The 13,908-nt window shown below is 32.4% G+C and overlaps 1 protein-coding gene across 3 annotated transcripts in view; it reads left to right on the forward strand.

The window, feature by feature from the left end:
* Positions 1 to 2,360: 2,360 nt before the first annotated feature.
* LOC138704918 (ribosomal protein S6 kinase delta-1) overlaps positions 2,361 to 13,908 on the forward strand; it is a 117,756-nt gene continuing 106,208 nt past the window's right edge. The window contains exons 1-4 of one of the 3 annotated variants that reach the window (XR_011333478.1): positions 2,361 to 2,987; positions 3,075 to 3,191; positions 9,315 to 9,350; positions 9,454 to 9,556. Coding sequence is in view for 2 of the 3 variants with exons in the window: in XM_069833318.1 (XP_069689419.1) it covers positions 9,319 to 9,350; positions 9,454 to 9,556 (135 nt within the window). In the remaining variant the exon portion in view is untranslated. The remainder of the gene's footprint in view (positions 2,988 to 3,074; positions 3,192 to 9,314; positions 9,351 to 9,453; positions 9,557 to 13,908) is intronic. The other 2 variants (XM_069833318.1, XM_069833319.1) reach the window with 2 other exon arrangements.

Genomic DNA, 13,908 nt, shown 5'->3' on the forward strand with positions numbered 1-13,908 from the left:
ACTATCCAGAGTGCATCCCAAGAGCGAAATATAACATTACACAAATAAAACAATGTTGTAAACGAAAGCGGTAATAAGCCTGAGAAATTCAGAGAAATGCTATCAGAATTATCATTCCCAAAATCTCTCCTAATCCTTACACAAACTTCTATTGAGGCAGTTGTTCGTAAAAACATCACTCAAAGAAAAATAATCAGAAAACAAAATGATTTCATAAAGAAAAGCTATGTCAAATGTAATCCTCGAATAAGTGCATAGTGGGTCGTTATCGACCCACACTAAATTCTAAGCCCTACTGTACAGCAAATAACGTAAATATTGACAAAAACATACAAGATACATGTTCTCCTGAATATTCTTGGCAGGAAACACTGATTGTTAATACAATTCACGGCTTGAACAGAGTTTTTACTCGCTTTTTCTTCTCCAAGGCAGACGGTAGTTACGTCATGTTTATTCGACAAGTTCCCGCGCAATAATGACGTGGTCTTTTGGTTTCCCGCGTGTTCCACTAGTACTCTGTACCTTTGTGCATCTAAGAAAAGTAGATACGTAGTGTTGCCGCCCTACACTAAAGCCCGGTTCAGACGGTGCGTGTTTCTGTGATGGATTCCAAGGTGGCTGCGCGGATGGGTCGCCTGCGTGGTCACTCACCGTTAATAATGCGCTCTGGTGGCTCCGTGGATGGCTAGCTTGCTGGATTTCGAGGGTAGGTTCCTTGCTATTTTACCTGCGTGCTTCTGTGCTGGTTGTTCTCGAACTAAATCTTTTTTATTTATGTATTTCTTAGTTTCTAAGGGTAGAATAATCAAGTGTAGAACTTTAGTTGTTTTAAACTTCTTGTTTAATTGCTTTGTTGCAACATCTACTATTGTTAATGTAGAATTTTAGTTGTTTTCCACTTATGGTTAGTTTCTTATTTATCATGAGTGTTAACTAGACTGTTCTGGGACCTTGGGAGCGAGAAAACAACAGTGTGGATCAACCTCGGGAAGGTTGCAGAAGCTACTATTTTAAGGGGAGAGGATGGTATTTTTGATGAAAAATTACTAAATTTTCAAAAAAAAAAATTCTTTAAAATACTCTATGATATGTGTGGATCGCCATTTTTAAACTTCCTGCATTATGGATTTTTAAATCACTCTCCCACTTTTATTGTTGTTTCCGGTAAATTAAATTTTCAAAAAACATTTTTCTTTAAAATACCCTATGATATGTGTGGAATACATTGCATAACATTTTGTGGGTATTTGTGCCCTTATCGGATGTTGAGACGTCATTTTTAAACTTCCTGCGCTATGGATTTTTAAATCACACGCCCGAGTTTATTGGTTTCCAGTAACTTCATTTTTTTTTGCTACATTGCCAGACAAAATGAATATAATTTCTGAACTATTAAAGATACATGCATGATATTTAGAACACACATTCTTTAGACTATTAGGAAACTTTTCTCTGTAACAGAATTTTGTTAATTGATTTCATTTTAAAAATACGTGCGTTTGTTTGCAAGAAAGGAAATCAGAAAATTATTAAATTTTAATTGTTTATTTTACCAACGTAGGGACTAATATCAAAATTCTGTTACAGACAGTTTGTAGAACATACTTTTGCAAATACATTGCAAAAACTGTTTGAATCTATCTTTGAAAACGGTTTAGATATATCGGTTTTAGTACAATCCTGCATTGGGTATATATTTTTTTCAAATTTGGGCCCCCAAATATATATATTTTTTAAATATTTTTAATTGGTTGAGTTGACACAGCTATGAGCTCTCTACATACAAAAAATTAATAATTTACACCAAATAGGAAAAAAAGTTTTGAAAAATACCATCCTCTCCCCTTAAGAGAGCAAGTCGAAAATTTTGATTATGAATTCCCACGGTTGGACCAAAGACCAAGTTAGAACTTTAATTGAGGTGTACAGAGAAGAAACATGTTTATATGCTATACAAACAGCATTGTTAAGACATCTTGGCCCGTATTTCTACGTAGTAACCATTTTCGGCTCCACATTCTACTCTTTTTAATTTGATCCGTCTCCTCAGCGTTCAAAGCTAGCAAAACAGCAAAGGCTGCTAAACGTCTTCTTCGTACAGCTTCACATACAGCTTCCATATTTGATGTTTACAAATCATACCGCGCCAGCATCTCCAACTTCCAAACTGGGATCCAGCCAAAGAGTTTGTAATACTTCAAACTCTTTGGATCCAGCATGCAAGGCAGCTCGCTCCGTGTGAACGAAAACCATCACCGCAGCCACCACGGAACCCAGCAGCGTAGCCACCACGGCACCCAGCCTGCTAGCAACCTTGGAATCCATCACAGAAACACGCACCGTCTGAATCAGGCTTAATTCGCGTGGAAAATAATTTTAATCAATGGATCGAAAACGACCCACCTGGGCATAAATGGGTTAAGTAGAGAAACTTGCTTTCACACTTGTCTTAAAAAATGTGTTGTAAGAAAATAATATCACTAGGCGCTACTTAAATTTCTATTTACAATAGGCAACGTCTTTATTAAATTTTAAGCATGTGTGAATAAATATGAAATAAAATTAATATAATTCACAGCTTTGATATCCAAAGAATATAAATTATATCGGGAAACATAAAAAAACCTCTTTCTACGAACCCTTTACATTATTTCTGATTTTTCCAGTACTCTGACAATAGACAAATAAATAGAACTCTGACTGCAGAGGAATATAGCGAAACTTTGGCAACTCCATAGCGAACTTCGTGTTTCTGGAGTTGGACATACTGCAGAATAGGACGTAATGTCAGTTGTCAATAGAGCATTCGAAAACGAATAAGAGTGTTAATTTTTGTGTTAATTACATTGTAATTTTGGATTCTGGCATCCGTTTTGATGTAGTGTGTATGTTAGTACAGTTTAGTGAGTTGTTATGTACAATTTTTCAATTCTGACACCCATTTTGGTGATGTGCAAGTGTTAATAAAGTTTACAATGGGAATGGTAAGTTTAACACGTCGTTACAGTGATTTTATATATTCGATTATACTTCATATTTCCAGTATTTTAATTGATATTAATATTTTATAGTGACCATGAGTTTGTAAATTGCTAAGCTGGACGTCAGAATCATCCACATCGGGAGGATACGGCGTAATTAAATAGGAGGAGGAGACTTAGTTCTGGACGAATAGTGAATTGTAGTACATTCATTCATTCATTCATTCATTTATTTTATTCCATAGATCTTACATGAGCAATGAAGCTTTAAGATGTGGAACATGTCAACATTTTACAATATTACAATTACAATTTTTACAAATTTTTATAGTTTTACAATTTAGTAATTTTCTACAATTTTTAAAATTTTGTACAATTTTTTTTACATTTTTTTACATTTTGGCGAGATGTAGTGAGATGAGATGAGGTCCGAGGATTCGCCAAAATATTACCCGGCATTTGCCTTTTCGGTGGGGGAAACCTCGGAAAAACCCAACCAGGTAATCAAATCAAAGGGGGTAATCAAATCAAAGGGTTGATGCCAAGGACTCGCCTTAGACCATCCGGCTTCAGTTCCACGGCTGGGGAAAACCTCCGAAGAAACCAAAGTCCAAAAGGGGATCCAACCCAAGCCCGAACGCAGCTCCGGATCAGCAGCCCAGCGAGTCTGTCGACTGAGCTACATCGATGGCTCTACTAAAAGTATACAATACATAGCCAATCAGATTATTAAATTTACAAACGCAAACAATCATTCATAAGTTGAGCTTATATTATAATACAAAACAATTTAATTAAATTTAAGGCATAAACAATTCAACCAGTTGTGATATACAGAAATTGATAATACATATCATGCAAACTACTTCAAATTACAAACACAAACAATTTATCAGTAGAGCTATATATATATATTACTATTCAATTTAAAGCATATACAATTCATCGGCCAAAACTATACAAATATATACAATACAAAGTAGCATACTTTCATTAAGCTATACAAATTTGTGCAATTAATATCAAGTAGATTAATTCAATTTATAATCATAAACAATTCATCAGTTGAGCTATACATATTACCATTCAATTTACAGTAGGTCTATATACAATTCATCAGTAGAGCTACACAGACTAGTAATCATTTTAAGAACATATACAATTCATCAGCCAAACTATACAAACATATACAATCAAATTATTTCAATTTACAAACTTATTATAAGCTTAAACAATTCATCAGTTGACCTATACAGTATACTATTCAATTTACAGTACATACAATTCATCAGTTATGCTAAACAAAAAATACAATACATAGTAAACAGATTAAGTCAATATAAAAACATATTTTAGTTGAGCTATATAAAATTGTACATGTCATTTAAGTAGAATAATTCAATTCACAAGCATAAACAATTCATCAGTTGTGTAGAAGGTATGAGTATGTAGAAATTTGGTTAATTCTTTTCTGAACCTTTTCTCGTTGTTCTTCAAATCTTTAAGATAATTAGGCAGTGCATTGAAGACTGTTATACATGAATAGCGAACTCCTTTTTTAAAACAGCTTAGACTAACAGAGGGTAGATGAAGATCTGATTTATGTCTTGTATTAAAATGATGAATGTCTTGATTAGTACTGAATTTATCTTGGTTCTTAATATACAGCATCATTAGGGAAAGAATGTATTCACAAGGTAAAGTCAAGATTTCTAAGTTTCGGAAAATATTTTTACATGAGGTCCTTTTATGCACACCGGCCATTATTCTTATAGCTTTCTTTTGTAAAACAAAAACGTGTTTAGCTTCAGACGAGTTACCCCAGAATATTAATCCATATTTCATTACAGAGTGAAAATATGCAAAGTATGACATTTTAAGTAAGTTTATATCACCAATAGTAGATAAGGATCTTAATGCATAACAGGCAGAGCTCAATTTACGAGTAATACATTCTATATGCGTTTTCCAGTTCAAGTGATTATCCAATTCTAAACAAGAAACTTTGTGCTTATAGATTCTTTGAGATGAGTTCCATTTAATCGAATACTGTAGAAAACCTGAGCACTATTGTGTGTACTAAATTTGACTGCACTGGTTTTATCAACATTAAGTGCTAGTTTATTTGCATGGCACCATTCATTCATTAGATTCAGCACTGTATTAGAAGTGTTTATAAAATGATCGTATTGTTTGCTTGAAATAATTACACTTGTATCATCTGCAAATAAAATTACATGGGATGAATTGTTTATGGTCAAGGCTAAATCATTAATATAAACTAGAAACAACAATGGACCTAAAATTGACCCCTGCGGAACACCATGTTTAATATTTCTAAATTCTGAATAAGTAACTTTATGACTATTTGGTACATTTATTTCTACTTTTTGTTTTCTATTTGATAAGTACGATGTAAACCAACCCAATATCTCATCTTTAATACTATAATACTTCAATTTTTTTACTAATATACTATGGTCTACACAATCAAATGCTTTAGCCAAGTCACAAAAAATCCCACCTACATGTAGTTTCGAATTTAATGAATTTAGTATTTCATCCACCAAACTAAAAGCAGCATTCTCTGTCGATTTTTGTTTTCTAAATCCAAACTGTTCTAAAACTAATATATTGTTGGACTCCAGGTAATGATATAATCTATTATACATAACTTTCTCAAACACTTTTGAAAATGTTGTTAATAATGATATGGGTCTGTAATTAGCAATAGTACATTTATCTCCCTTTTTGTATATTGGTTTTACTATTGAATATTTGAGTCTTTCTGGAAAAATACCACATTGCATTGACAAATTGCATAGATAGCTTAACGGAGGGGATAATATTTCAGAACAAGCTTTCAGAACTTTACTTGGAATTTCATCATATCCAGAGGAATATTTTGTTTTTAGTTGTTTTATCACATGCATGATTTCTGCTGCGGTAGTGGGAATAAATTTGAGACCTAAAAACTCAGTGTTAAATGCATCAGTTAGGTAACCAAGTGCAGCATCTTCTGCACAATCTTGAATGTTTAAGTTCTGAATAATATTTATATAGAAGTCGTTAAAATGATTTGCAATTGATTTTGGGTTATCTATTTTACTATCATTGATTTTAATGCAAGTAATATTTTCACTCTTTGAATATCGATTAGTTTCATTTTTAATAATATCCCAAATAGTTTTAATCATATTATCTGAATTTTGTATTTTTTCATTCAGATACATTTTCTTTGCATCTTTTATAACTGAATAGGTCATTAGAAAAAGGGCCCAAATCCACAATTATAAATTTTTCAGGAGAGACAAAAAAAGAATAGTGACTTTTTATAATTTTCAGAGCTCAATGATTTTTTCTCTCATAGTAGATAGGGTATCCACACACATGCATGTAATGTTTGAATGTTCTACTTGCTTTAGTTTATGAAATACATATTTATTAATTCTGAGAATTTGGGCCCTTTTTCTACTGAATTAGTTTAGACGACATAAAAAACAGAAATTGGAAAACAATTTTTTTTATTTCTGCTATCATTGAATGAGAAACAGTTAACTAACAGTTACATACAAAATATGTATCACATTTAGAAATTTAGGAACAAAAATATGCACTTATGTGCAATGAAAAAGCATCATAATGTCTTACTCGTCGTCTGCAGTAGTGTTATTGGTAGCAGTTAAGTTTGTATAATAGACAAGAGCACTTGTTTGGTAATGTACTTTGTGAGTTTAAGAATATCTTTCAGTTTATTTGCATTTATAGGTAGCATTGCGGTAAACAAAGGCTATGTTGGGATAGGTACTGTTTTAATACCAGGTTTTACTAACTGAAATTTCTCACCCTCAAGGAAAGATATTGTCATACATGCCTCCAGACAATCTTTATGTTGCTCCCTAAACACAAACTTCTTATATTTGGTTATTTGAAATTTATAAACTTTATTTGTTACAATTTTTTTGAAATACGATACACCAAGGGCTGAAACGTAATCTTTGATCATAAATCCTTTGACATCTACAACAGTGAATTTTTCATTTATCATTGTCATCCATTCTTCATAATGTTCAGTCTTGTCCACTTTCCACTGCATTCTTTCAAGGACACCGAAGTGTCGATCGCAAGGTAAATAGCTGTGTCCCTATTGGGGAAAATGATGCCTTATTTCCTAAAATCTACTGTTACGTACTTGAGACTGACAAAATTTTAACATAGTTAGATTATGGTTTTGTCCTCTGCAGCCGTCAGTAAATACAAACAACTTTTTTTACAGAATCGGGTACAAATGCTTGTATATAATGGTGATCAAGTGATACTACTTCGTTTGCCCCCCTTTTGGCTTCCGTTTCAGGCTAACAATACATAATACTTTGTGATTTTTTCCCTGAGTATATTGACACACATTCACATTTGGCATGAGTAGGTATGTTTGGATATGGCATATTCTGTTTAAAATCAAAACATATTACTTCTATGTCCCCAGTAGATTTTGCTAGTTCTGTTGCTGTTTTAAGTTCCCTATAAAAGGGTTTTGTACGTATATTATGGACCTTTAACTCATTAGTGAACTGACGTATTAAAGTTAGGTTTCATTCTAGCTCTATTTTTACTGACAGCTCTTCACATGTGGTACAAACGTCGCATCTGGGACGCCCAAATGCATAATTAATGTTTGTGTTAAAATAGTTCAAGTAAAATTTGTATTTAACCTTTGATTTTAGTTTATGTATACTCTATCTACGTTCCCCTGTTTGAGTAACAAATAGTTATCGACATCATATTTCTCTAAATAGAGTTCATACATTTTTCTTACAGGAAGTTCACTGGAGCGATATCTGCGTTTACGTCCGCAACCCTCATAATGTGCTACTTTATTTGGAAAACGTTTAATATGATCGTCAATACTTTCAATAATCCCATCAGGCTTTACATTTCCCCTTCACTGATGTGCCCCCCCCCCCATGTCCTTTGGTGATCGTGCTTCAGTTTTCAAAACTGCAACGCGTCGGATTCTTTTCACATGTATTCCATGCAAGTTAGCAAAGGCTTCTGGATAGACTACCTTGACTACCTCACCAACATTAATCTCGTAATGAAAATTCAAGTTACGTGTCAATTTATCATATTGTCCTCTCCTTCTTTCAACAGATGTTACTTTAATCAAAGATTGGTAATAGGCATCCTGGGCATTCTGATTTCCGTGAAGGTTGAAGTTCTCCAGTATACGCTGGCGCACTGGTTCAGTTATTATAAATTTCAAGCAGTTTCGTTTTACACCTAAAATAACGAAATGTGAAACTTTACTGTTAGTATAAATAAACGAACAAGGAAGAAAATAGAGATTTTATAATAGAAAATATCTGCACTTACCTGCATAGACTACCAGTACGTCTTAACAGTTTTGTATCTCCCTTTCTATTTATGTATGCTTTCCTTTCAGCCCTTAATCTTTTAGCTTTATTGTCATTCCAGGCTCAAGGATTCGCTTTGCGTTTGCCTCCCACAAACACAACATCTTCATCACACTATCCATATTGTTTTATTATTAACAGCCACCACACAATTGCCTCCTCTTTCTTCAACTGACAATAATATAAACAGTTTTGACGCTATCATCAGCTTGAGAAGAAACAATGTAATAAATAAAATTTCCCATTGCGCATGCAGACAAGTAAATTTACGCACTTGAACGTACCTACGTTTAAGATTATACATTCCTACAAATTCTTGTTTTGCAGGTATTAATAATATTATTAAGTTCACAATGAGTAAGCAATATGATTATGCAAGTCAACAATGTGGCAGCAAAAGAAGAGCAAGATAAACAACAAATATAAAAGTGAGGCGAGGGAGTGCAACGTTGAGTGAACAGAAGAACGTCCCAAATCCTGGAAATGGGACCTTCTTCTAGTCAACCCATATTTTAACAGCAATTTTAGCATGCTTAGAGTCGGTTCAGCGGGACACTTTTCCACTCAACAGATGCGCGCTTACATCCAGTACATTTATATGCAAAAAAGTGAATTTCGAAAAAAAGTGGAGTTGGGCCCTTTTTCTAATGACCTATTCAACTTTTTTCAAAGTTTTACAGTAATTCTTGTAGTAATTAAGAACATGAGGATCATCACTATTCCTACTCATTAAATATAGATTCCTTTTTCTAGCATGATATTTTAATTCCCTGAGTTATCCACATGTTTTTACTTTTACATTTTTTCACCACCTTGACTGGAAAACATTCATTGAAATAATTCGTAAATGTAGTGAAAAATGCATTAAATTTAGTATTAATATCAATGGTATCGGTACTATATACATTTTCCCAAGATTAATGAATATTAATGCAGTACTCGCAAAATGCATGTAGGTTGATTTACTAAATTACATTTTTGGGGAAAATTTGATGTAAAATTATGAAGGAACTTAAAACATTAATTAATTAATGTGTATATTTTCTTCTTCGGAGATATGTTATGGCACCACCAAAGGATAACTGGATTAGAAGATTCATTGTTTCCGATCCCAGAAAACACAAGAAAGGATTTACAGTCTACAAAGTTACATCAATTGTGAGTACATGAATAATGAGTAAATAAGTTAGTTATGCATTACAAAATCGTCTAGAGACTGAAAAGTTCTGGCAACAACGAATTCAGGTTAGGTCATGTCAAGTTGATCCTTTGTAAGTTAGGTCGGGCAAATCGCAATATAGCGAACGTGGAAGCTCCTAGTGAGTGGGTCATTCCATAGTGACACACGTAACATTTTTGAAGTAACTAACTATAATCTTCACATGATAATTAATTAAATACTTGGTACCGTAATTAGTTCATGAAAAAGACATTACTATCTTTTAACATAAGTTAAGCATTTCTAAATATAAACACACATTCTTAATGAAAAGGAAAAATTATGAAATATTGTATGGTATGACGCACGAACATTTTCTTGCCACTTGATTTGTTACCAAAATGGAAAATGTTCATATTACTGTGCCAAATGACATAAATGCATTCAGTTGTTTTCCAAACAAGACACTTGTGTAGTACATGTAACTGCTAAATCACAAACTTTAAACAAAATTAGCAGTGCCATTAAGAAATAAAATATTGCAAATATGTTGTGACACACGAACATTTCTGTCATATTGGTTACTAATTGTTTTAAATGCACTACAATACATCACTTCTTGTGAAAGACTTATAGGTCCTAAATTATGCCTACAGTTCTTATTATACAAAACAACACTAGATTACACTAAAATACACTTTTAAATTTAAAATATTCACGGTTGTTTACAACCATATGTGGTGATATTTCCTGTGTAATATCATGTGACGAATATACCAATATGTGAGCCATTTGTAGTACTTCCCTTCCTTGGACATCACAGACACTTTACATTCTTCGTCACCACAAACTTTTATAACTTCACCTGTATAAGTTAAGCTATTTGATGTCTTTTGTTTTACTTGGTCATTTAACGTCACTAGGTTATTTAGTGTCAATGTGGGATTGGTGATAGCGAAATGGTATTTGGCGAGATGAGGCGGAGGATTCTCCATAGATTACCTGACATTCGCCTTACAGTTGGAGAAAACCTCGAAAAAACCCAACCATGTAGCCTAATCAACCCAACTTAAATTCTTGAAAATACTATAAAAAAAGTTCAAAATGTATAAATATTTATATCAATAGAACAACTAATATAGATTTAAAAAGGCCTATCTTTTAGAATTGCTAAATGATACCTAGGATAAGTTAATTAATGTTATTAAATAAAACGATTTTAAATTAATATCAGAAATTTAGTACCATTTACCTAATGTGCAAATAATTATACCAATTTATTTAGGCCTATACATTAGGCCTAGTATAGTGGCTACCTACTTACCATAAAATGTACTGTATAAGCTTGTTTTTATGTGAAATAAATTAACATAAATTTTTGTAAGTTTTTAATTCAAGGAATTAAAAAAAATAATAAATATTTTATATGAACTTTAGGCATAAATTAAATGTTTTATGCTAATTTTAGCTTACAGACTACTTTCTATAATGAAAATACAGTATCAATCACTGGATGCGTACACAACTCAATGTCGAAAACATAAGGCCTGTGCAACCCATAGTTCTATACACAATTTCTGTAGCTTAAATCCAAACAATGAAATACTTCATGATCGGCTCAACTTCCTGATTCGAAAGTTATACCTACATTCTACTATTCAACTTAAATTGAAGGATCCATTCGAAATCATTTCGACGTCTACTAATGAAGTTTAATATTGGAATTCACATGAAGCACAACATTTCATCATTTTAATATAGTTATAATTTTAACAATAATGCTAGACGTAACGGCACAAACCATTGATTTATTTAACACATTATATGATCATGTGCAATACACTAATAAGCAGGGAAAGGATTTATATGTAAATACATATTTACTTATAAAGCTAATATAATTTATATTTTGCATTATCTTTATGTTTCACAATGTGTAGGGTTGAAAAATCCTACTTTTATCTTCCATATTTTTCCATATTTTAGAGTTTAGTACATATTTTCGTTAATTTCCATATATTTTCCATATTTCATATAAAACAGTCCATATTATATTAGGTTTAACAATAAAACAAAACAAAATTCCATTAACTTTTAAAAATACATTTCAACAATAGAGATTTAAACACATGTTCAGTAATCCCTTTAACATCAGAGTTATTTGAAAATTAGCAGTCCTATCAACAATGGGAAAGTAAGTTACAAAACTGTATTAATTTAATTTAAAATTTTTAACAGACTTCAGTTGTGCAGCTCAACAGTTAAATGCCAGTCAGAGTACACATAGGTTCAGTTTTGTAAATCATACTATAAAGACGGTAAATATGCCAAAAGTACGTCATTCAGTCAATTTAAAATCAAAACTAACAAGTTACATTTCAGAATTTAAAGAAGATGGTTTATCAACTGACAATAAAATATTATTTTGTAATTTGTGTCAGTGTGCAGTATCATCTACACAAAAGTTCCTGGTGCAACAACACATTACAACTAGTAAACATCAGGCCAACAAACAACTAAATTCCAAGCAGAGACAATTGTTTTTAACACAACCAACAACATCGAATGTAAGATCTGAGTTTAACATCGACCTGTGCCGTTCTCTCATCTCTGCTGATATTCCTCTCTACAAACTAAAGAATAAGGTCTTCAGGGAATTCCTTGAAAAATATACTCAACATACAATCCCGGATGAGTCAACACTTAGGAAGACGTATGCTCCATCCATCTACGATGAGACAATACAGAAGATAAGAGATGAAATTAAAGATAGTTCAATTTGGGTTTCCATTGATGAGACTCCCGACAAAGAAGGTAGACTTGTTGGTAATGTAGTTATCGGTTTGTTAAGTGAACAATATTCTGAACGAATTCTTTTACATTGTGATGTTCTAGAAAAGTGCAATAACAAAACTATAGTTAAACTGTTCAACGAAGCTATGGGTATCCTGTGGCCAAAGGGTATTATGTACGATAATGTGTTATTCTTTATTAGCGATGCTGCCCCTTATATGGTCAAAGCTGGACAAGCATTATCTGTTGTATATCCTAAATTGACTCATTTTACTTGTGTGGCGCATGCATTTCATCGTGTGGCAGAAGTGGTCAGAGACAATTTCCCTAAAGTAGATTTGTTGATTTCATCAGTGAAAAAAGTATTTCTCAAAGCTCCCAGTAGAGTTAACGTGTTGAAAGAAATGTACCCTGAAATTCCATTGCCACCAAAGCCAATTTTAACTAGATGGGGTACATGGCTAGAAGCAGTTGAATATTATGCCGAACATATAGACTCTATTAACAATGTTCTCCTTGCATTGGACTCTGAAGATGCAGTCTCAATTGATACTGCGAAAACAGTTACCTGTGACATAAGTGTGAAGAATGACTTAGCTCACATTCAGCATACATTTTCATGCATCATAAAAACGCTCAAAAGTCTCCAAAATAGGCACCTTTCACTATCTGAAAGTTTTGAAATTATAAATAGTACTGTGGAACAACTGAATCGTGGTAGAGGTAAAGTTGCAGATGCAGTAAGAGCTAAGGTGGACACTGTACTTTCAAAAAACCCTGGATATGAAGAACTACAAAAGGTTGTTGCTGTGATGAGTGGTGAATCAACAGTGAAGATTAACTTGGACTTATCCCCAGCAGACATTGTGAAATTGAATTATGTACCAGTTACTTCTTGTGACGTCGAACGCTCTTTTAGTCAGTATAAATCTATCCTCAGAGACAATAGAAGAAGATTCACTTTTCAGCACTTGAAAGAAATGTTTGTAACCTATTGTTATGGTAACAGACAATAAAAATTGTGTTTTGTTGAAACTACATTGGAAGATAAGGTACGTCCATTATATTTTTTGTTTAGTTTGATTAAAATGTACCAATATTTAACGTACATAGTCATTTTTTTTATAATTTTAAGTCCATATTTAATTCCATATTTTGGTAAAAATCCATATTTAATTCCATATTTTGGTAAAAATAACTACATATATATTTACATATTTCATATATTTTTAGTCCATATAAATCCGTTCCCTGCTAATAAGATACATTCAGAAATAATTAATCTTCAATACAAGGTAACATTTTTATATAGCCTAATTTGAACCTGTTTTAATGTCTATAATTTTACTTTTGTGTTTCTTTAGCTGTTTTAATTGTTGTTAAATTGAAGTAGATATTTATTTGGTTTTAGCCATCACACAAATAGTTCGTTAAAACAATAATTAACTCAACTGTAGTTTATTAGTTTATCATTTAATTTAATTTGTATATATGGTTTTAGTATGTTTATTTTAAGATTGTTTATGTAGTCTATATATTCAGTGGTTATTCCAATCAC

This window comes from Periplaneta americana, chromosome 8 (genome assembly GCF_040183065.1).
Source record: "Periplaneta americana isolate PAMFEO1 chromosome 8, P.americana_PAMFEO1_priV1, whole genome shotgun sequence".
Lineage (NCBI taxonomy): Eukaryota > Metazoa > Arthropoda > Insecta > Blattodea > Blattidae > Periplaneta > Periplaneta americana.